This window comes from Lacerta agilis, chromosome 6, assembly GCF_009819535.1.
Source record: "Lacerta agilis isolate rLacAgi1 chromosome 6, rLacAgi1.pri, whole genome shotgun sequence".
Classification (NCBI taxonomy): domain Eukaryota; kingdom Metazoa; phylum Chordata; class Lepidosauria; order Squamata; family Lacertidae; genus Lacerta; species Lacerta agilis.
Genome location: NC_046317.1, coordinates 49,975,671 through 49,999,790, shown reverse-complemented (window position 1 = coordinate 49,999,790; position 24,120 = coordinate 49,975,671). Strand labels below are relative to the sequence as shown.

At 45.3% G+C, this 24,120-nt stretch overlaps 1 protein-coding gene across 1 annotated transcript; it reads left to right on the top strand.

The window, feature by feature from the left end:
- On the top strand, positions 1-23,907 carry RAB44 (RAB44, member RAS oncogene family). Its single transcript, XM_033152567.1, has 14 exons — positions 1-107; positions 5,453-5,674; positions 7,458-7,569; positions 8,718-8,880; positions 10,096-10,242; positions 11,644-11,734; positions 13,410-13,505; positions 14,989-15,173; positions 15,816-15,864; positions 16,807-16,901; positions 18,163-19,340; positions 21,588-21,669; positions 21,763-21,877; positions 23,666-23,907. Exons 2-14 carry the CDS (start codon positions 5,480-5,482, stop codon positions 23,777-23,779), a joined length of 2,622 nt encoding a protein of 873 aa, XP_033008458.1. The 5' UTR covers positions 1-107; positions 5,453-5,479; the 3' UTR covers positions 23,780-23,907.
- The last annotated feature ends 213 nt before the right edge of the window (positions 23,908-24,120 follow it).

Genomic DNA, 24,120 nt, shown 5'->3' with positions numbered 1-24,120 from the left:
TGGTTGTGCATGCCAACTTCCGCCTGCAAAATAAAGGAACAGTTTCATTTAAGAGGAGGTGTCCTGCTCTTTGCAGTGAGTGAGAACCTTGCAGATGCTGGCGAATGGTAAGTGCTTTTTATGGTCTGGCTAGTGTTTTAGGGAGTGACATCTTGAGTCAACGTATTAAAGAACAAACACATGGAGGCTTTTCTTTATTTTGGAGTTAGATTTTATTTTAACGGTGGAAATACTGAGTGCTAGGAGCTTCCACAAAGAAGCCTCATAACAAGCAGCAATTCAGCAAACAAACACAGTTTTCCTTTGGTATTGCATTTCCATTTGCTGAATTTCTGCCTGCTGTGCAGCTGTTAAAAACACAGATCCCCTGATTAAGAGTCAGTGGGGTGGAATAGTGGTTGGAGTGAGGGTGGGAAGCCTGTGGTCCTCCAGATGTTGTTGGATGACACCTCCCAGTACGTGTGACTGTTGGCCATTCTGGCTAGGACTTACGCAATTTGGGGTCCCTGCACCTGTGTTGGTGTGGCAGAGTAGGATGAGACCCAGGCTCATCTTGGCTAAGAAGCTTTTGCTTGGGTGACCTTGGGCTAGTCGCCATCTCTCAGCCTAACCTACTTTACAGGATTGTGAGAATAAAATGGTGCACAAAAAGACAAATGGACGCCACCCAGAGCTCCTTGGAGAAAGTGTGGAATATAAGTACAAGAAAGAAAGAAAGAAAGAAAGAAAGAAAGAAAGAAAGAAAGAAAGAAAGAAAGAAAGAAAGAAAGAAAGAAAGAGGGAGGGAGAGTTGATAGCCCTAGTGACTGATTCACACCAGGGGCATAGGAAGGGGGCAGAGTGCCACGGGTGCCACTCTGGGAGGGGCGACAAGATGGCCCCTGCCTCCTCCCAGCTGTAGAGAGGCCGAGGGCGTGGCGTCTGTATGGGCTGCTGCTCTCTCGCGATGTCCATACGGGATGCCGCCCACATGGTTGCCATGCAAGCGCCAGCCCATATGGCCGCTGTGCAAGCCACAACCCGTACGGCCGCTGCACGGAGTGCGCACACGCGCTGCCCCGGGTGCTGGAGAGGGTTCCTCCACTACTGATTCACACCATATGTTTAAAGCACATTCAGCACACATTTAGTGCATATGACTTACACCAAACATTCCTGGTAGCTGGAGCCATAGAGCTACAATTCCCTTATATTTATTTATTTATTTACAGCAGAGTTTCCCAAACTTGGGTCTTCAGCTCTTTTTGGACTACAAAAACATCTAGAGACCCAAGTTTGAGAAACCCTGCTTGTCAACTGAAAAGGCTTCCAGACTGTGACTTACATACAATCTAGGATTATTGGTGGAAAGCCATGCGGTTTAAATGTATGGTATAGATCTGCCCATACAGCAAGTTTGAATCAAAATCCAGGTTCCTTTGTTGCCTTGGCCCTTGCAAGCAACACCAGGACTGTACACTGTAGTATGATTCTCCAGCACTTTTTTTGTATTGTAAACAAAAGAACAACAACCATGAAGAGTGATGTGAAGAAATTGTTTTCCACTTTTAACATTAAAAAAAATTGCAAACAGCACCTCTTACAGCAGATTACTCAATCACACTTATGCTGCAACCCTCTTAACTGTGTGACTACATCTGAGTAGACATGTAAATGCATATGCTCTAGAGCAGACGCAAAGAACTGCTTTTTGCCAGACATAGTTGACAGTCCTGACAGCCCAAATCAACTGAAATTTCATCCTTTGCTAGGAGCCATTTTCTCACTATTCACAAGCAAAAGGTGGAAACTTATTTATAGGTGTTAAGTATGTAGAAACTCACCACATGCGCTGGCTGTGTGAATCCATACTGATGGTCTGCACAACCATTGTCTCTAATGTAAGTGGGCTTTTTGTAGTTTGCCAAAGCTTTACTGCAGGCTCTCTGATGGTCAACAGCAGATATAGAACCCACCAAGGAGAACCAACCAGTTATGAGGTTGCATGGATATGGAGCGCTAGCAGGGCTTGAGTTGCCTTGACTTAAAAAAAAAAGCTTTCTGACTTTGTACCAGTTGCATCATCCATCCATGCCTATTGCTAATGGAACCTTAGTCTTATGTAAGGGTGTTGTGAAGATTAATGTCCTGCTTGAAGAATAGGTTGGGCAGGCACTTGGGCTATATTATTAAGAACACATGTACAAATTTACCAAGAAAAGTTCTTATTTCATACACATGACATCTGGCAACCCTAGCTGCAAAAGCCCAATGAAGTCACCAAACATATAGAATCAAAAGCATGAAACTATCCTGCAACTGGAAACTATATGATGACCCTTGTGGAATAAACCTCATTTCCAACCCAACATTTGGTTATATCATGTGTAAACTTTGAACCACGAGCTGCTTTTTGGCAGGGACTAAGGCCTTAGTTTTGGTCATCTAAAATATCCAGAAAACCCACAGAAGTAATGCTAGTTATAGCCTATTTATCTGTATATTGTATTTCCCCCTGATACTTTGTGTCCAGAGTGGTTTATAGGACAGACAATTTAAATGCAGTAACCATAATTATAATATATTGCAATTACCAATTCAACAACTGCAGTTCATTTAAAGGAGCATAAAACATACCAACAGGTCAGTGAACAATACCCAATACTAATAATATCAGTATTATGCTCATATTAAGCCATTCATTCAAAAGTTAATACAAGTCTAACCAGGGCCGGAGGAAGGGGGGTGCGGTCTACCCTGGGTGTCACCACTGAGGGGGGTGACAAAATGCCGGGCAGCATTCACTGTGGTCCTGCAGCGTGCCTGAGCCACACGTCTCTCCTGGGAGAGACGCAATGGCTTGGGCACCCACAAGTTTGCACTGCCCCAAACGGTCTGCCTGCTGCCTCCCCCTCAGCTGTAGGGCAGCTGAGTGGGAGGAGGCAGGCAGATTCCTTGGAGGCCCCGCGGAACGTCCTGCCCTGGCTGGCCCCGCCCCTGGGCGTAGGGCTTGTGTGCCACCCCAGGCGCCCGATTGGCTTGCTCCACCGCTGAGTCTAACCATACAAGTCTAGCCTCCCCCACAAAGTAGCAGAAAAAGAGGAAATTGTTTTTTAAAATCACAAGATGCTTCAGACAGCGCACTCTAGATCATAGTTATCATTTGAGAGTTGGACTTCCACGTTCAGTTTCACATACCCTGAAAAGGCTCCAGTTGAAACTAGTTAACCAACTTTTGTTGCTGTGTGTTGTCAAGTCTGCAAAGTCTGCTTGGTTCCGCACTGCACTGTTCAACCTGGGAAATTCTACTGACTCACCACCAGCAATATAGGCAAGCAGTTCTCGATCTTCTTTGAGAGTAAGTACTTCTTCTTTCTGCGAACATGTTTAATTACAAATGCTAGAAAGTTGTGGGCTCCTGTACCATAATTTCTATAATTAGATACAAGTGCAGTTAGCTTGATGGTTTCAAAGGAAGGCTGATTAAGATCATTCTAAAATGATTCAGATGATAACTTTTAAAAAGGGGGCCAATCAGTGCTTTTTTTTTTTCTTCAAAAAAATGTTTAGGGGTACTCTCATTTTCCCACTCATATTGAAATGCTGCCCCCCCCAATGAGGCCAAACTTAGATTCAAAATTTTTTTAGGCGTATGCGCCCCCTTGCATGCCCCCAGAAAAAAAGCACTGGGGCCAATATTGTAACAAGCTTTTGAGTTTCACAAGACTTTTCTTGACTGCTGAACTTTCTCAATTTTAAAGCTTATTATGCTAATCTACCATTGGCCTAATAAAAAGGTGTTGCTTGGAACACAAGGGATCACAAAACCTTGCAAGGTTTCACGGATGATGATGATGATGATGATGATGATAATAATAATAATTAATAATAATAGGGGTATGCTTGAATAATCTCTATTCTCACATTAAGGATCATTTTGTGAAAACCAGTGTCTCCTCTGTTTTATATTAGTGAAGACTGTTCACCTCCTGTATGTTCATTTGACCAGCAATAATCTGTCCTCCATGCACTTAAGAGCCAGCAGCGTGTTTATTGTTTTGGTTTCAGAAAAACATAATTGTTTCAGGAAACAATTGTTTCTGTTTTCAGAAAAAAACATAATTGTTTCATAAATGGTATGTTTTCCATAAACCTCAGTAGCCGTTGCATGTGAAATGGCAAGTTGTGTGCTCCGTGATGCCTCAGACTGCGTGCACATATATGTACCTTCGTGTGCACTGAAGACAATGTGCATCCATTTCTGACTCAGATGTTCTGCTTCTAGAGAGCTGAGGTTGGGAGCTGAGCCCTAAAGCATGATGACATCAGTAACTCAGGCTAACCACATTTTAACTTGAAAATAAGTAGCGTGCATCCTTGGCAAACAGGGAGGATTGGAGCGAATGCAAGTCCAAAACAGCCATAAACTAGAGACGTAGCACAACATATATGGAAGCTGGCATCAGGTATATCCTGTCACTTCCTTTCCTGATCTAGATAAGGATGTTTGGTGCAGAAGTTAAGATTGCAATGTGCGTGCGCACACTGGGTCAATGTTGATATCCACTGGCAAGCTGGGAGCCAAAGTATGTTTAGCCCAATGGTAGCTAATGTAGTGTCCTCCTGATATGTTGGACTACATGGACTACAATCCCCATCATCTCTAGCCAGCATGGCCAATGGTCAGGGGGGATGGGGATTGCAGTCCACAGCATCTTGAGGAAACCATGTTGGCTGCTTTTGCTTTAGAACAACGAAGGAAATGGTGGAAGAGATCTCTTTGGATACTGTGCAAAGGGGGAGCCAGGATTAGTGGAGGCTTGTAAAAAAAACTCGCTTGCCTGTGACAAATAATTACTTCCCAACTGCAAACAGCCTGGGAAATATTTATAAATTAGTAAGCTCACTGACATGTGGTCTATTTTTGCATTGTATACTCTGACTGGCAGTAACAGTAGCCGGTCTGCCTCAATGAGAGATCTTTCCTGCTCTCCTTTTAATTTGACCTTTGACCTTCTGCATGCAAAGTTATGAGCTACAGCCCCTCCATTATCTGGGAGTTATTTTTCTTTTCTTTTAGGCCCTCAATGTGCCATAAACAGCTTACCTAAACATATAATAAAGTCAGGGAGAGCTGATGTCCGTCCTAGGTAGGCAGAGCCTGAGCAATCTTAACTGACCAGGGAAATGTTCTGATCTGTAACTCACCTGGGGCAAAAGTGCATATACTTCATGCGTTTTGGTCCTAACCTCAGCAGCTCCTGATGCTTGCAAAGCGGGTTTAGTGTAGGCATGCAGATCCATGAGCAAATGCATCACTGCTTTACAGCTGGCACAACCACCAGCCTTCGCGGGTTCAAGATAACTAGGAGGAGAAGTCACGAAGTTCCGTGTCTCTAGTGTGTCAAATTATGAGGCAAAGGAGGATATGAAAAAGGATGATGCCCCCTCCCTTTCCTCCCTCTTTCCAAAGAACTGAATGTAAATCTCTGGGAGGGCCATGGATAGGCAGAGGATGCCTGGCAGAAAGTTTGGGTCGAGCCGCCGGAAGCAAGCAAGAGGGACCAGGGGAAGCACACGGGTATCTTCGATCTCAGAGGAAGAGCCATGCCTTTCTGAACTCATGGAAAAGGTTTGGGACCTCTCCCAGGGACATGGAAAAAAGGAAGGTTTCATCACACGAGCTGATATGCAGGTAAATTGGTGGTGCGTCTATGTCATTTGCTTTTGAGAGCCAGATTTTTCTTGCTGGAAGCTTGAGACATGCTGCCTCTTGGCGGTGGAGGTAGAATACCTTAATGATGAATGAGAAAAGGCTTGGCAAAACCCCTGATCTCAACTCTGCCTTATCATGGATCATTCTGTGTGACCTTAAGACAAATAATTATCATCTTAACATTATTCCGGTGTCTATGACCCTGCATATAGAGTGAAACGCTACGGCTCTTTTCCACTCGATGTTATGATGTTGGGTCTGCTAATCAGACCTTTTTATTGTCCCAGGCGCTGCTAATGCCAATAAGTGCCTGTAGACAGGAGATCCAATATACTTTTGTTTATTCAATTGAATAAAGCGCACAAACATCTCCAAAGAAAGGGAAGGAAAATGCCAGCCATGAGGACTCTTGCGTCAGGCTTTTAAAACATTGATTTCCCCCCTCTCCCCCTTTCTTCTGTCTGCTTTCCGATTGGTTAAGACTTACAGCTTATAGATTTCCCAGAATGCCCATTTCATGTGTTATAAGAACACATGTCTTACTCCTTGGCATGTGAAGGAGGGGAGCACACACATCGCATGTGCATTTAGATTAGCCCTAGCCCCACCCTGGGTGTATCTTCTAACATTCATGAGATCCCAATAGGCTCCAGAACATGTGTAGAGTCCCCAAAGTAGAGCACCTGTTATTTCTTTTTGTTATCTTGGATTGTAAACAGTGGCGTAGCAAGGGAGGGGCGATGGGGGTGGAGCGACACTCTGCGGCCCCTCCTGCTTGGTCGCTGCGGGAGCAGCAGCTCCGGGCCGGATGCACTGTGCATGCCCGGAAATTCTGGGCATGCGCAGTGCATCCGAGTCGGTGCCGCTGCTCCTGTAGCGACCGAGCGAGCCACCAAGTGAGTGGCGGCCCATGGGGCCGCCCTGTCCATAAAGCAGCACGGACGGGGCAGCCCCACGATTTGCCACCCGCTTGGCGGGTCGCCCAGTTGCCGCAGGAGCAGCAGTGCCGGGGCGGATGGACTGCACATGCGTGGCACTTCCATGCATGCGCAGCCCATCCGACGTGTGTCGTGACGTCACGACGCAGCGTCACGATGCCCTGCCCCCAGGGGGGTGCCTCCGTGTGCCGGCCTGGGTGGCCAAGAGGCTTCCTCCGCCCCTGATTGTAAATCTTTCACTCTTAGGCGCCTCTTGGCTATCTACAGTAAGGTTACCAGACGTCCCATTTCCCGAGGACAGTCCCCGGATTTACAAATCAGTCCCCATACAAAATCCATTGAAGTTGAAAAGTGTCCCCAATTCATTGAAAAAAATCTGGTAACCTTAATCTACCTGCCTTGAGCAATAAAATGCCTCCTTAACACATTCCAAGCAAGAGCTGATAAGAGGTAATTAAGGAGTCCCTAACAAATACTCTGGCTCCCTCTGCCATTGCCGCAACCCCAGGGGTCCCTTTACCTTTACCTAACAAATAGACAAAGGAAGAGATTCAACTTAAAAACACCAGGTTGATGGACTGCAAACTAGCTTTGTTTAGCATAACACTTGATAGGTTCTCCAGCAGGGAAACAGAGACAGCAAGCACAATTTTATACAGAAGCGAATACAGCTGGTTATTTTATATAAAAACAGGACCACTAATCATTTCTGACCCCACAATGACACGGAGGGCACCTTTTTGGCAGACTGAACTCTTTACTAGCTGTCTGAGAACAAAGGGACTGATATCAGGGCCTTAACTTCACATTTGTATTGTTTTCAGAAATTGGAGGCAGACTTTCCCTGGAGCACTAAAGAGCTGGAGCTTGTGTTTGATGGCCTGGATACTGACAGCAAGGGCTACTTAACCACAGAAGAGTTCATTGAGGGGCTTAGTATGCATTGCTTTAGTGTGTTACACTGATGGGGTTGATAACGTGCAATGTTTGTCTGCAATCCTATGCACACTGTACTTGGCAGGAAGCCCCCATTTGCAGGGAAGTGCAGAGGTTTGGAGCAATGGTTGCTGTGCCACCCTGACTGAGGATGGTTGCTTCTCATGCTTGCAATGTATTGCAGCAGCATCCTTATTATTATTATTATTATTATTATTATTATTATTATTATTATTATTATTTATTTTCTTAGTAGTGGTCACTCTGTTCACAAAAGTGATTCAAAGTGAGTTACAGAAACAAACATGGAAAATAAGAGTAAAAACAACCTAAAAAGCTCACCGATAAAAGAGCGAATCCAACTCAACCCAACCCACTGAAAAGATAAGCAGAAGATTAACGTCCAAAAAGCATGGGTCAGCGAAAATATCTGGTGTCCAAAAACAGATAGGGATGGCATCAAGCCTGCCTTCCTGGGGAGAGCATTCCACAAACAGGAGCCACCACGGAGAAGGCCTGTTCTTGTGTTGCCAACCTCTGCACCTCCCTTGTGGGAGGCATACAAAATGCCAGCCTGTATTTGTTGCCTCTATTGCCTATTTAATCCAGATTTACCCTTTCCGGGTAAAACAATCCAACCAGGAAAAGGAAAACGCCCACTGTTGCCTGCCAATGACCTGTCCACAATATTAAGCCCCTGTCTGGAAGCCTCTTGATTCTGACAGTCTGTCTAGAGCAGGGGCCAGCAAACTTTTCCAGCAGAGGTCCACTCTCCCTCAGACCTTGTGGGGGGCTGGACTTTATTTTGAAAAAAATATGAACGAATTCCTATGCCCCACAAATAACCCAGAGATGCATTTTAAATAAAAGCACATATTCTACTCATGTTAAAACACGCTGTTTCCCGGGCCATCCACAGGCCACATTTAGAAGGTGATTGGGCCGCATCCGGCCCCCGGGCCTTAGTTTAGGGACCCCTGGTCTAGAGGTCAACATGAGGATCAGCAGACTGCTTGTGGCAGTTGCTCTGATTCAGCATGTCTTGTCGTAGGTAGTTATTTGGTTCCAGGGGCCAAATACTGTTTTGAAACTGTTCTGTATTGCACCATGTCTGTCCAGAGGTGTGATTTTCATTGTCTATGTGGCAGGGTATTTTCTGAGCTCACAGACGGTGGCAAGAGCGCACCGGAAGAGAAATATGCCTTCCGAAAGGGCTCCTACCCACCTGTCTCTGGAGGAAGCTGATACAGAGGAGCAAGTGTGCTTTAAGGCCTTCCTAAACCAACTGGGAGCTGACAGCATCTTTGAAGAGTGAGTGCATGCGAACCTTATGCTAGTTTTATACTGAATCTCACAACACAGGATCAGGGCCGTCTTAAGGAGATCGGCCGCTGTGGCGCAGTGATCCCTCCAGCGCCCCCGGCGTGCCGCCTCTCCGCCCGCCTCCCTCCTGCGCTGGCCGCCCCTCGGGGGGCGGGCGAGCGGGGGATGAGGGGCGTGGCTCTGGAGTGGCGCGGGGCTTTGAGCACCCTTCCCAGTGCTCCAGCTGGGGCTCCGGAGGGCAGCCGGCTTGCAGCTCGCCCGCCGGCACGCGAGTGCCTGCCCGCCCACCCGTGGGGGCAGGGGCGGGGGCACCCGGTATGCCGGCAGACTCGCGGGGGCTCCCTTGGGGGGGCCCGGCGCCCTGGCGCGCCGCACCACCCAGCCCCTATGACGAGACGGCTCTGCACAGGATCCAGGCAGAGGAGGAATAGGGAACAGGTGAAAGAGTTTTGGTGCTGAATGCTGCACCTAAGCTTGAGTTACTATGCGGGTTGTGGAAGTGGAAAGCTTGTAGGAAGACACTCTGGATCTTGAAGATCATGCTTCAACACCCTGAGTTAAGGAAGTAGCTCTTGGGGCTTGAATGCTGGGATTAGTTTTACCATTGGGTAAAGGGAGGCAACCACCTCAAGTGCTGTGATAAAAGTGCTGTAGGTACAACCACAAAAAGGCAACAGCAACAGTTAATCTGGCCTAGACACTTTCCTAGTTTATCTTTGTTGTTGTTCAGTCGTTCAGTCGTGTCCGACTCTTCGTGACCCCATGGACCAGAGCACGCCAGGCACGCCTATCCTTCACTGCTTCTCGCAGTTTGGCCAAACTCATACCAGTCGCTTCGAGAACACTGTCCAACCATCTCATCCTCTGTCGTCCCCTTCTCCTTGTGCCCTCCATCTTTCCCAACATCAGGGTCTTTTCTAGGGAGTCTTCTCTTCTCATGAGGTGGCCAAAGTACTGGAGCCTCTTTTATCTACTAACTAGTTATTTTCGAAGTGACACGCATTGCAATAAGAGGTATTTCAGCTTTCGCAATAGCTGCTTTACAGCCCCGTTGCCTTATTGGTCCACATGCTTGTTTTTAGGAAGAAACAAAACTGCTCTCAGATCCTAAGAGCAGGCTGTCCTGACCTGAGAGGTCCCCTGAGGGTTCGGGTGGATCAACAGTATATTCGCTGAAAAATGAGACAATCTTCTCTCTTGCAGCCAGTCAGAAATCTGGAAGATTTGGGTGCAGCTCCGACAGGATGAACCACATCTGCTGGGAAACCTGAAAGAATTCTTGGCAAAAATGACACACTTGATCAAAGAATCGAGGGGCGCAAAAGAGACACTGCAGTTAATACTGAAAACGTAGGTCACCGGATGTACGAGTAAAGCGCGGAAACTGCTTTCGTAAGTGCAGCTTTCCGGAATGGTTAGAAAGACTCCAGGAAAAGGGAATTTGGAACCCAAAGGGTAGAAAAGGTTGGGGTGTTTGCATTTGTAGAGAGAACAGGGGGGCATACATAGCTCAACAGAAGAGGCTGTGGCTTTCCTTCAGAAAAGTGTTCCCCAACTTGGTGCTTTTCAGGTGTTTTGCACTGTAACTCCTAACAGCCAGCAAAGCCTCACTGGATGAGTCTGATAGTGCAACATATCTGAAGGGTACTAGGTTGGGAAAGGCTGTTGTGAAAAGGCACAGGCAGACTTAGTGGACAGTTAGGTTGGTCCCAGCCAAGGGCACAGGCTGGGGGCAGCACAAAAATTGCGCCTTGGTGCCTCAGTGGGGAACCCGGCCACTGGCATGGACCTTCGCAGCAGCCCTCCCCAGTCAGCCACCAGTGCTGACAGTTAGTTTGTGCAGTGGGGCTCCCCATGAGGACACCTCTACTTGGCCCTCCACCCCAGCATGGCCGCTGTTCCCTGCCCTCTGCTCGCCTGGCTAGCCCTGAGAGAGGCCTTTCAGCGGATGTGGTGACTGAGAAACATCAGGCGAGGCTTTTAATTTACCACTGCTGATTCGCTTTCCCCTGGTTTCTTTCCCACCTTGGCCAGCTTCCAGTGCATGCACCTCTGCGTGTTTACCCCAGAGAGCAAGGGCCGTTGACTTTAGCGTGGCTTACTTCCGAGTAAAGTGTGCACCAGGCGCAACCTCCAAGTTAGTGCCTTCCTTCTGGTGCCTTGTTGGAAGTAACGACAAAGCAAGCAAGGTATTGTCAGAAGGTCCTGCCTCTGGCTTGCCAGATTTAGGCTGCCATCCTGTGTACCCACTTTCCTGGGAGTAAGCCGCATTAAACTTGGCGGGATTTACTTTTGCGTGTACATTTAGAGGAATGTGCTGTTAAACACCCAGTTTAAGAATCATTTGTAATGATAGAATCATGTCAATCTTTTTCTGGAACTGGGTGGGAGATGCCGATACATCTCCTTGCCAAGGGAGTCCAGGTATGGCTGTGGTCACAGGTTCAATTCCTGTCATCTCCTTTTAAAGAATCATAATCTCAGCATAATTTTCCAGTCCTAGCCTGACATGGAGCCATGTTGAGATCAGCAAATGAAGGGGCCTAGGGCCAATTCTGCTTTCTTAAGGTACATGGGTAGGCGTTGTGGTTCTTTCCAGATATTGCGGGCTTTGACTCCTATCCTCCATGAACGTTGTCCAGTCTGGCTGGTGCTGATGTGAGCTGCAGCCCATAACGTTTGGAGGGCGCCATGTTACCCACCTTTAAACAACTCTGCTTTAAAGCTCTCTTGTTTGCTCCTCTGCACTAGGCGAGTGGCTGATCACAACAAGGAGGTGCAGCAGTTATATGAGGAGTTGGAACAGCAAATAGACCAGGAGACAAGGCGGCTGCAGCTTGAGGTTGGTGCATAACTGGATCATGTGTAATTCCTCAGATTTATGAGAAGGGGTGTGCTGAGTTTTCCTTTCAAGTTCCTGCCCTCTCCCAAAAGCTCAGGGTGGATCACACCATTTAAATCACCACATGATGGTGTTGTTGTTCTAAGTGCTGCACAATGACCCCAGGGGCAGATGCCTCATCATAAGACAGTCAGGAGGAGAGAGAGAGCTGCAGAAAAGGACTCTGATCCAAAACATGGAGAAGGAATAAGGCTGCAATCCTATGTATACACACAGCAGGAGTAAGCCCCGTCGAATTGAATGGGGCTTGTTTCTGAGTAGATGTGTAAAGGACTGTACTGTAATCGTCTTTCTTCCTAGAAAGCATGTTCTCAGGACCCTTGTGTGGGCAGAGGAAAACAATTCCAAAAGAGCCAGCATCACCTGCAATTAGGGGTGGAAGGATCTGTCAATTCCAGTTCTCACACTTTCTCATTTTTTAATTATTTTTTGGGGTCTTAAATTCAGTTTGCCATATTTTGCAACAACCTGTGCTTTAAAAAAAAGAACCCTCATGAAAATTCTCCAGCAGTTTAGGACAAAGTTCATAGATGCCCGCCTGCCTGATTTCTTATGGGAGGGGGCACCACTGAGTAGGGCCCACTACATTCAAGACATGGCTCCTTGTTGACATGAATTGTTCTTCGGATACATGGGGAACTAAGATGATACTCTTAGCCAGTGCTTCCCTCCCCCCCCCCCCGAAAAAATAGGTGCTGGTACTCACCTTGAAGTTGTTGCAGTAAGTGCCACACTTTTTAGCAACAACCAAAAAAAGAGGTGCTGGTACTGTGTACCCTTGAATACCCCTTGAAAAAAGCACTGCTCTCAGGTCTTTGGCAAACATCTCCCTCCCAAAATATATCTAATATTTGCTTGTATTTGGCTTTCTTAAAGTGACTCTTCTCTATTATGAAAATGTCACTTGTAGGATTTTTTTTTTAAAAGGATATTATAATGCTTATAATGTCAGGGGCCTTCAGAGTTCCCGATTTCTTATAAAAGGGCAAAAAATATTCATATTTGACTATACACAGTGTGGTTGGGCTTGATGTCATTGCACAATGGGAAATTCAAAGAACCAATCAGCCATATAACACTTCACACAAGGCACTAAAATGTCACGCTATTTGTTCCATCTGTGAAGACAGAAATTGCATGTATTTTGTAGTCAGAGTAGGTTTCATTCCCCTTCCTCCCTGCATTATTCTATAATGTAATATATAGAATCTAGATACTAACAGCAAACTCATTATCCAAATATGGATCTTTATGTAGAAAAACCACTAGCATCCATGCCGAAGGGGGAGATATCAGAAGGCTTGGAGATATCCCAAAGTTTGGATAAGTACAAAAAACATGTAGAATAAAATTCAGGGTGAGGGGGAACCCCAAAATAGCTCAGTGGGGATTGAACATGCCTAGTGGGCGCAGAAGGCTTACCAGGGGAATAGTGTGGAAATGGAATGGAGTATCCTGAAAAAGGATACAGTTGTCTGGAAGCATGAACAAGAGAGCAAACCATGCTGCAACTTTTTGTTGCATGTTCCACTTGTGCTTTGGCTCAGATGCAAACAGGTCCCATGTGTGAACGTTCCCTGGAAAGCTATAGCTTCACCGCCTTTGTTTATTGCAGAGTAAAACCCAAAGCCAATTCCTCAGCGTAGAGATGAAAGAACTGTTGGATGCCAGGGAAAGGGAAATACAGCATTTCCTTGATGTTCAAAAAGAGGTAAGGTTATCCCTGTGACATGAGGAAACAGCGCCATCTACTGGAAGCATCTCCTCTGGCTAAAGCATTTAAGGCCAACCAAACCATCATCCACACGCAGGGTTGCCATATGTCCTCTTTCCCCAGGACACATCCTCTTTTTCATGACGAGAATCTCCATAGATTCAAGTTAAAAGTTGAAGTTGGCAAGCGTGTCCCCTTTTTTGCTCTTCAAAATATGGCAACACTACACACACAGCTGCTTGCAGTGTGGCTGAATATTTCTGATATAGTCAACATGATTTGCCAACCTCATGACCTCCTGGTGTTGTTGGACTACCAATCCCATCAAAGGATGGAAACTGTAGTCCAGCCATATTTGGGGACACTGCATTGCTTCCAGTTACTCAGGGACCATGGCCTTGTTTCACTGAAAAACCTTTCACACCATTGTCCAGTAGTGATGTATGGAAGTGAGAGCTGGACCATAAAGAAGGCTGGTCGCCGAAGAATTGATGCTTTTGAATTATGGTGCTGGAGGAGACTCTTGAGAGTCCCATGGGCTGCAAGAAGATCAAACCTCTCCATTCTGAAGGAAATCAGCCCTGAGTGCTCACTGGAAGGACAGATCCTGAAGCTGAGGCTCCAGTACTTTGGCCACCTCATGAGAAGAGAAGACTCCCTGGAAAAGACCCTGGTGTTGGGAAAGATTGAGGGCACAAGGAGAAGGCGACGACAGAGGACGAGATGGTTGGACAGTGTTCTCGAAGCTACCAACATGAGTTTGACCAAACTGCAGGAGGCAGTGGAAGACAGGAGTGCCTGGTGTGCTCTGGTCCATGGGGTCACAAAGAGTCGGACACGACTAAACGACTAAACAACAAAATTGTCCAGGCACAATAGGGTGTGATGTTTGATACCCAGAGATAAGGAAGAAGAATCCTGGGAACGATAGTTTACATTTCACAGAACTACAATTCCTAGCACCTTTAACAAACTACAGTTCCCAGGATTCTCCTTTCTGGAAGGGAGAGGAAATGTGCTTTCAATGTATGATGTGAATGCAGCACTTGTTAGCCTCTGGCTCTGGTCAGAATGGCTTCAGTCTCCAGTGTGTGTGTGAGAGAGAAAGACAGAGAATGTGAATCAAATGCAAGGCAGATATTTTCAACTGTTTCATTACTTTTCTACTGACCACCTGAAAGGAGTTTGAGAACCGCATGTCTAAGAGGCTTGACCATTTTACTTGCAGAAGGGTCTAGCCCGTGCAAAAGATAGAAATGTAATAAAGGAAATGAAATGAAATGTCAGTCTCACATTTCCTGCAAGGTTCTTCCCCCATTTTTATCCTCACAAGAACCCCATGAATGTAAGTTAGACTGAGAGACTGACTCCATGAGCTTTGATGGAGTTTGAATCCTGTTCTTCTTCTAGGTACTAGTCCAGCACTGTAACCACCACACTTCTTTTACTTCATTGAACACCTTCTATATTCCTTTCTTAGCTTGAGACACAGTTTCTCAGTCTTAGAGAAAAGCAGCATATGGCCAGTACCCAAACCCAGGAGCTCAAACAAACCAACATTGCCCTTGAGGCCCAGCTACAAAAAACCCTCAATCAGCTTCAAAAGACCCAAAGGCAACTGGATTTCATGAGGGGTAGAGTATCCCAGTTACACAAAGAAGAGAGGTGAGTCCTAACCAGCACAGTGTCACCTTTTTTTGGGAGGGTGTAGAGAACCCCTTTTGTAGCCTAACTTGTGGCAGCTATTTCATTAGAAGGCTTTCCAAGTTTCAACGAACTAGCTTTGATCTGGTGGAAAAGAGAGTGGCTTCCCTAAGATACGCTTGCACTGGGAACTAAGTGTTGCATCATCAGAATACCTACTGCCCCTGGCATCTGTTTATTCGCTCCATTAGTCAGATTTGATAATGAGGTAAAAGCAGAATAGCTCAGCAGACCGAACTGTTTTCTGCCCCCTGGGGAAAGTTGTTGGTGGTTAGGCTATTTTGGCCATTGCTTCTGGCAGGGATACCTCTTCCTGAGGTACACCTCCCAAAAGATGTCACTTTTCCAAAAAAGCTACAGCATAAATTGAGTGCAGCAGTTCCGCTGTCCCTCACAGCCCCCTTGAGATAATATGCACTTCCTGCTTGCTCTGTCCCACTTCCTGTTGCCACCATTGCATTTCTTGTTTGCATCCCGCCATCCTCAATATATGCTGTTCCATGCATTGTGGCACTATTACTGCTACTAGGCTTGTGCCCCTGCAGAGGCAGCACATGTTAGTATACAGGGACAGTGACAATGTATCCCTTCTTTCCTTGGCAGTGGCAGATCGCCAGAGGAAGTCTCTGTCAAGACTGCTCAAAGTCAACAGGTACTTCTTAATTGTTCACCTTGCATCCTTTGTCACTCAGTACTGCCCCCCCCATGGTGTTGCCCTGGAAAGGCTGCCTAGCTATGAGTACTGTATATTAATGCATCTGACATAGTGCTTTCAACCAGCAGATAGGATTATGGGAGAATCTAAGCTCTCATGGGCCCTGGAGATATTATCTAGCACCCTACATGTATAGTAGCACCTTAGAGAAATCTGATTACATTAAATCAGGCTTTCCCAAGCATCTGTTAACCAATGCACATTTTTATTTCTGAACCAAAATTGGAGGCACACTTCATTCAAACTATCCAAAATGATTAATGCAACACAATCCCTGTGCATATTTACTTGGGAAGTAAGGCCCCTTAAGTTCAAGGGTGTGTATAGAGGATTGCAGCCTTAGATCACGCTCCTATGCACACTTACCTGGGAGTAAGTCCCACTGAAGTCAATTTATTTTATTTTATAAAATTTATATACCACTTGATTGTAGGGGAAAAAAACCTCAAAGTGGTGTGTAGACATGCATAGGGATTGTACTGTCAGAGTTTACAGAGGGAAAAGAGACCAGTTTTCATTAGAGGCTATCTCCCATATCTCTGCATGAATTGGTGTTCTGGACATGCCTTCTGTGCACTGCAGATAGAGGCAAAATCAGAGCAGTGACTTGTGATGAGTTTCGACAGGAAGCCTCTCCTAAGTGTGAGCGATTCAGCTGCATGTCTCCATCAGGATTGATCCAGTCTCCTTCCCCCCCCGTCACACACACACACACACACACACACACACACGTGTACATGTGATTAGAAATAGGCAAGGCCAGTGCAGTAGATCATGCAGAGATTCGACAGGCATCCTCCCCCATAAGTGGATACTGAAATTGGTAATAAGTGATCCTTACTTCTTTTTCTGCCTTTCTCCCACTGTGATTCTTCTAAGGGTCATCTGAGTGCAAATGAGTTGAGTTCCTCTGAATTGGTGATGAGATTTGGATACAATCCGAGTGAGGATACACTGGACAGCTCTGCTCAGAAGTAAGTACCAAATACTCCTTTAATACACTTGAGTAAGCGGGTGGCAGTGGTTTTCGTTGAAGCTGAGTCCATGCTCCGGCACCTAAGCAGTTACGTTATTTCTGTCTGCAGCCCTGACATTCTCATGTACTTTCACATATGCCGCACCCAGAAAGCCAAATGCATGTTTGAAAAGTATCCTGGGGCCAAACAGATTAGATTAGATTTAATATTTGTATGCAGCTTTGCCAATGACAAAGCTGATCTCAGAGTGGTTCAAGAACAATAAACAGGGCTTCCTCCACTGACATTCCATCATTAGACAATATAATAATAATAATAATAATAATAATAATAATAATATCCCACTACATTACCAAGACATTGCCATTAAAGGGCTGCCAGCCCCAGGTGAACCTAGTACATTCATTTGTTTTGTCAAAATTAACTCTGGCAGACTTTTTAGCTCTCCCCCATAAAATCAAAATACTGCTTATCAGTGGATTGTAAAGAAGAGCCGTGGAAACCGGCAGAGTTTAGAGTACGGTTGATCTTGAAGATTATAGTATTCTTTAGCGGTTTAATAAATGCCCTGTTACCTCATTTTTGTGGAATGACTCAGTTTACCAACATGTTTCTCTTAGGCCTTTTGATATACATTACTGCTTTCATCCCTCACTGTGTTTATAAGAAGAAACATGCATGTTAGAAACAGATATACTCAGTCTTTACACTGAGAAAGCAACAAACCTAAGAGCCTAGAAGTCTTGCTGGTGGTTAAGTTAGCATTTCATATACCTGAAGGAGCATCTCCACCCCCACCATTCTGCCCGGACACTGAGGTCCAGCGCCGAGGGCCTTCTGGTGGTTCCCTCACTACAAGAAGCCAAGTTACAGGGAACGAGGCAGAGGGCCTTCTCGGTAGTGGCACCTGCCCTGTGGAATGCCCTCTCATCAGATGTCAAAGAGAAAAACAACTACCAGACGTTTAGAAGACATCTGAAGGCAGCCCTGTTTAGGGAAGCTTTTAATGTTTAATGGATTATTGCATTTTAGTGTTCTGTTGGAAGCCGCCCGGAGTGGCTGGGGAAACCCAGCCAGATGGGCAGGATATAAATAAATTATTTTATTTATTTATTTATTTATTTATTTATTTATTTATTTATTAGGCCCATGAGATCTTGATGTTCTCCAGCAGGAATTGTGCCCTTCTGAAGCCTTGTTTCTTACTTTTCTTATCTTGTACCAAATGAGTGTTGCTCTATCCATCGTTTCCCCATAGGGCACCTGGTGGTATGGCATCAATGGCCAAAGCCGACTCAGAATCTAGAACTACTAGAGTGATCTCCATTGAAGAGGATCCTTGGGTAGACTCCATTGTAGAACCAGAAAAATATTTTCCACAGGAAGTCGTTGACCAAAGCTCTTTGCTTAGAGAGCTGAATGATGCCGTAGCAGCAGTAAACAAGGTGTCTGAATCATCAAATAATCCACAAATAGATAACTCTGGTTTTCAGTTCTTGGGCCAAATTAGAGAGAATGGAAATTCTCAGCAAAGAAAAATGCAGGAAAAAATAACTCCATATGATGCAAGCTCCAGAAAATGTGATCCTCAGAAGAGAATTGTTGAGGCTCTTCCTGGACGAGCTTCATGGCAAAGAGATGCTCTTCTTAAAGAAAGAACAACTTGTGCTCTGGAGGTGAAGAATGCAAACATCTCTGAGCCAAGAAGGGAAGTCAAAACTCTAGAGTCAAAGCAGAGAGGATGTATTCTTGTTCCTGAAGTGCAGTCTTCTGTTTATAAAGAGTTGACAAGTCCAGCCGGTGACTATAAAGGCTCGATGCAAGGAAAGACTCTCATTTTAGAACAGGCGACCCAACTTCACAAGCAAGTTTTAAAGTGCAGTGGTATCAGCCGGACTCAGTGGCCACCTGCCGATTCTGAGCAGAGAGTGGTAAAGCAATCTCCAGAAATTAAAACATCAGAGAAAAAGATACATGAAACTCAACAGCCCTCAGTGGAAGATACGCCGCTTGCTCATTCCTCACCCAGAGTAGCCCTACCCAAGTTGGATGAAGGATGTGAGCCAGAGATCTCCGTTTTCCAAAACCACAAGTTAGAGAATATGCTCCAACCGGTGTTGCAGACACAAACCACAAAGGGTCTAGAAGCATCATTATCGGAAGACAAAAGAGAAGGATGCTTGGATTTGCCAGGGTGTAGGAAGAATCAAGAGGTCAGGGTAGAAAAGGATGAGGAAACAAATGTCAAAGCAGAAGCTGCAGACTATCCAGTGGATGTGGATGCCAAAGAAACTTCTAAAGACACCACAGCTGTTTGCTTTTGTCCAGACCATGTGTATAACGTGCTCTTTGTTGGAGACTCTAATGTTGGCAAAACGTCTTTTTTGCACCGACTGCAAGATGATTCCTTCAATGCAAATATGACTGCGACTGTAGGTATGAATCCATCTTTCACTAGCAGGTAACAAGAGACACTGGGTCGTCTCTCCCATAGGTGCCAACTCTTAGGGGCCAAGGGGGCTTCGCCCCCCAATAAGATATTTGAGGGAGCCAGGACCCCCCACATTGATGGGGATTGCCATTCAGATGGTGTGTGTACACTGCATCATGTGACTGATTATGCAGGACGGTGCTTACCTGCCCCCCCCAATATTTTATTCAAGTTGGCACCCCTGGTCTCTCTCCACCCCTAGGCTAGATGTGTTTTTATTTCTAAGGCTTCTAGCCCCATGGGGTGTGTTGCCTCTGTTCTAATCTCAATGAGCATTTGTGTGTGGAGATAAACCTCCTCTTCCCATGTACTGCGTTTGAACCAAGAATTGGGCTCCCCGATGCCCATTTTTAATTAAGAAAAAATAAGATAGCTAGTTGCTATGTATTTATACCCCAGTTTGGCCTATATTTTTGTATGATTAGGCCAATCTTGGACCTGCTTGCCATAAGGAGTGGCAGTGACCCTGAACTCTATATACAATATAACACTCCAATATTAGAGATTGACCTGCATTATTCCTATTGTTAGTATTATTTTGCTTTTGAAAGAATATTACCAGAGAGGCTATAAAATGCCCCCAAATCAGATATTTCACATAATTGAGCATGGCTTTCTTAATAGAAAACATTCACTTGAAGGAAAGAGCATGGTTTTAGAATGAGAGGAACCAAGTGAGAGTTGAGCGATCGATTCTCTTGTAAGTCTGTTGCAGGCATCTGCATAACCAAAAGCAAATTAGAAGACATAATTCGTTTTCCTCCCCTATTTGGGGCCGGGGAACACCACCCAGGTCACCGTTTGTCTGCATATGCAAGATAATTGGTCCTAGGGTGCATTCTAAAGGCATGCAATGTCATCACTTTGCTTAAGCTAAGTAGGTATCCGTCTGGTCAGTGTCTAGATGGGTGATTGCTTGGGAACAATACACCCACCATCTTGGGTTCTGTGAAGACAGGTGAGATATAAATGTAACAGAATTGAAACAAATAAATAGCTTAAAAAAACCACTCTCCCTGTGTTAAAACAGCTACTGTGGTGTAGTGGTTAAGAGCGGTAGACTCGTAATCTGGGGAACCGGGTTCGCGTCTCCACTCCCCCACATCCAGCTGCTGGGTGACCTTGGGCTAGTCACACTTCTCTGAAGTCTCTCAGCCCCACTCACCTCACAGAATGTTTGTTGTGGGGGAGGAAGGGAAAAGAGAATGTTGGCTGCTTTGAGACTTCTTCGGGTAGTGAAAAGCGGGATATCAAATCCAAATTCTTCTTCTTCTTCTTCTTCTTCTTCTTCTTCTTCTTCTTCTTCTTCTTCTTCTTCTTCTTCTTCTGTACCCCAAAACCCTTGTTAAGCTGGCAAATACACTGAGTCATACCAAGAATCAGCCCCAGCTTTTCGACAGCCCTTGGGCAGGATGTCCTTGGTGGGCTCTCTTCCCTGAGTTGGTCTACCTCCTTTGCCGTCCCATCTCCCTCTGGGCTCACATTGGCAGAACTGCCCAGAGAGAAAATGCAAAGCCAGCTGAAGGATGCTGCTCTGCCTCCTCACTCTTGTCGCTGCCTGCATGCTCAGAGAGGGGAGCGACAGCAAGGACTAATTGTAGCAGGGCTAGTAGGAGGCTCTGGGGTGACAGTGATCCTCCTGTAAGAGTCTTGGCCTTGGCAGATGCCCAGCTACGCCTACTCCTGATGCCTGACTTCCTCTGTCCCACCCTAGGCCCCCACCCTGTCAGTAAGTTAAATTTATCCACATGGCCACAAGGGGTCCTAATCCCAATGTAATTTGAGCCATGTAGAAATTCAAAGGGCTGCAGCACAGATACAGGAAGAGTTTTTTTTTAATCTATAGGGCATTTCCAGCTTGTTTCCTTCTAGCGTGGTCTTTCGGTTTGAATGTTCTCCTTTTCTAAAAAATTGTATGAAGGTTAGTCAACTCTAAAATGGAAGGAAGTCAAATCCATTACTCCGTGTCAGGTTTGACACCTGCAAAATTCAGATAATAAAACTGAACAAGTTCCTCAGTGTTCTGCTACGCTTGCTTTTATTAATCTCCCCAAACTTCAGGGATGGAAGTGCTAGAGCCCTGCTGCGTTTTATTCTTATCAGTTCGGTTCCAGCTTGCGCTTTTCAGCTCTTTGAAGCGGTTGGAGATGTGAAGTGAACTTGATTGTAAATGGCTGCAATGTATCCCTTAGGAATGGACTATCGGATCAAAAACCTCTTTGTGGATAACAAGTGCTTTGCTTTACGCCTGTGGGACACAGCCGGCCAAGAAAGGTAGTGTAAGGTGCTGCATCTAGAAAAAGAAAGAAAGAAAGAAATTATAAAAAATGTTGTGGGAAAAAAATCACATTTTCTCCCAAAAAACAGATACCACAGTATCACCAAGCAGTTCTTCCGGAAGGCTGATGGAGTTGTATTGATGTATGACATCACCTCAGAACATAGCTTTGCAGAGGTGCGGTACTGGATGAATTGTATCCAGGTAAGGAGAGCAACTCTCTTCCACGATTGGTTGGCTTTTGTTTTCCCTGCTTTAGCTCTTGGTGATTGGGTGATTGCATTGTTGAGTTTGGACAATGCAGTCCTGTGTGTGTTTAATGAGAGGTAAGTCTCACTGCATTCAGTTATGTTTTCTTCCAGTAAAGGTGCTGAGGATTGCAGCCTTATCCACCTCTCTATGGTGTTATTCCCATGCCATGGGCTGGGGCAAGGAGGGGCAGCTGCCCTCCCTAATCAGTAAAAATACATAGCTACCCAAGGTTCTGCCCCACCAATAAAAGGCCTGCCTCACAAAAAAACTCCAAAAATCTTGGCTATGCCCATGTCCCGTGTGGCTACAACAGCGGACATGATTAACAACAGTACATGATGGTTGCTGAGTCATCATGAGATACATTTGCTGACTCGTTCTTGTCATGGAAGTTGCAAACTAGAAAAAATCCGTACTGCTTTTTTTTAGTATATATGCTAGAAAGTACATGATTGGTAACTAAAATAGCAAAGGGTCTGTGATCATTAGAACTAATAGATACTGGAAAAGTACAGATGCTGGAACATACATGAGTGCTTTTGCTTGGCTGGAATGTCTCCCTGAACTGTAATAATGCCTTTATTTATTTATTTTGCTTGTGTGGATGAAGGATGGAGAGTTTTGTGTGTGTAGAAACGTCTGGCTTTTGCATGGTTGCAATGTACCCTACTATACAAAGGTAAGAGTCAGATCTGTGGCTATGCCCACTCTTGCCTCTGGCTACACCCACCATGGGCATGCAGTTCCCAGAGGGTTGCTCAGAAGGAAGTGTGGCCTTTGGGTTGAAACGGGTTTCCTGTCCCTGGGACAGAATGTTAAACTAGAATGCCTTGAATCAAATCCTGGGCAAGAAAATTCCTCCATCCATAAAATGGCGGCCATTCATGGACAGCCTGAGCTTCACAAGACTGTTATGAAGTTTTATTTATTTGTTTTTGTTAGTCACTTTTCTACCAGAGAGTGACCCAAAATGACTTAACATTAAAACCAATGAAAACATTTAATATTTTTTTAAAAAAAACACACCTAAACAGATGCAACAGATCGGGACTTACTGATCTCACAAAAAGAGGCCACAGTACCACCCTTAAAATTAAGAGCCAGGAGATGGGTAAAGAGAAGAGTCTTTGCCTGGCACCTAAAGAAAAAGACAGCACTGAATAGAGCATTCTACAAGTAGGGGCCACCACTGAAAAGGCCCAAGCTCATGTTGCTACCCTCCAAACCTCCTGTGTAGGGGGCAGATGAAAAAGGGCTCAGATGATAACTGGGTTTAGGCCAGGATGTGGGGAGAGGCGATCCTTCAGACCTGAGCAGCATTAGGCTTTATAGGTCAAAAACAGCACTTTGTGTTGATCCTGGAAACAAATTGGTAGCCCGTGCAGTCCTGCTAGAATTCATGCTATATGTTTAGACTGTCTGCCCCAGAATTCTATACCACAGAATTCTATACCACCTGCAGTTTCCAAACCAATGTTTAATGAAATATGGGAAAGATTTTGCCTATTCTAAGAGATTTGGCAACTCAGGTGTCTAAAATATGGGTGCAAAAATGAGTTGAGAGAAGAGGACCTCTCATATTTTCAACGTACTTTGGTTTCCTTAATTGTCAGGAACTAGGAAGGATTATTTTGCAGCCTATCCTATTTGTAGTCCCTGTAGAAATGCAGTAGACGGTCCTTTATCGCTGTCATTTTGGTTTCAGCTCATATTTGAAGAAGCATGTGCGTTTCTTCACAGGAAGGAGCAGAAAATGGAGTTGTCATCCTTCTGCTTGGTAACAAAACAGACCGTGCTGCAGAAAGAAGAGTCTCTTCAGAGGACGGTGCATACCTGGCCAAGGTCTACCCTTAAGCTTTCCTCTTATCTTTGTAATTACTTCTCCCCTGAGTTTGGCAAACCAAAATGAAGTCAGAATAAATTAAAAGTAATATAATGTAGTGCTGCTTTTGAGGTTGATTGATTTAGGCCAGAGGCAAAGGAAAAAACCAGATGCACATATATGACTCATGTGTTTGCCCATGGCCTGGAAGTGATCACAAAATCGTAACGCTGTCTTCCTCTGATTGCTTTCTTTTTTTGCTTCTCTTAACTAAATCCAATTGTGCTTTAAAACGACATCAGGATGTAGGAAGAGCCCTGCTGGATCAGTCCCCAAGCCCGTTTAGTCCAGCTTCCTCTTTCCAGCACTGGTC

Excerpts from the sequence above, each read along its gene's own strand:
- RAB44 (XM_033152567.1), top strand. The coding sequence starts at position 5,480 with ATGGATAGGCAGAGGATGCCTGGCAGAAAGTTTGGGTCGAGCCGCCGG. Across the intron at positions 5,675-7,457 it reads TCACACGAGCTGATATGCAG|AAATTGGAGGCAGACTTTCC; the intron begins GTAAATTGGTGG and ends TATTGTTTTCAG. Across the intron at positions 11,735-13,409 it reads CAAGGCGGCTGCAGCTTGAG|AGTAAAACCCAAAGCCAATT; the intron begins GTTGGTGCATAA and ends TGTTTATTGCAG.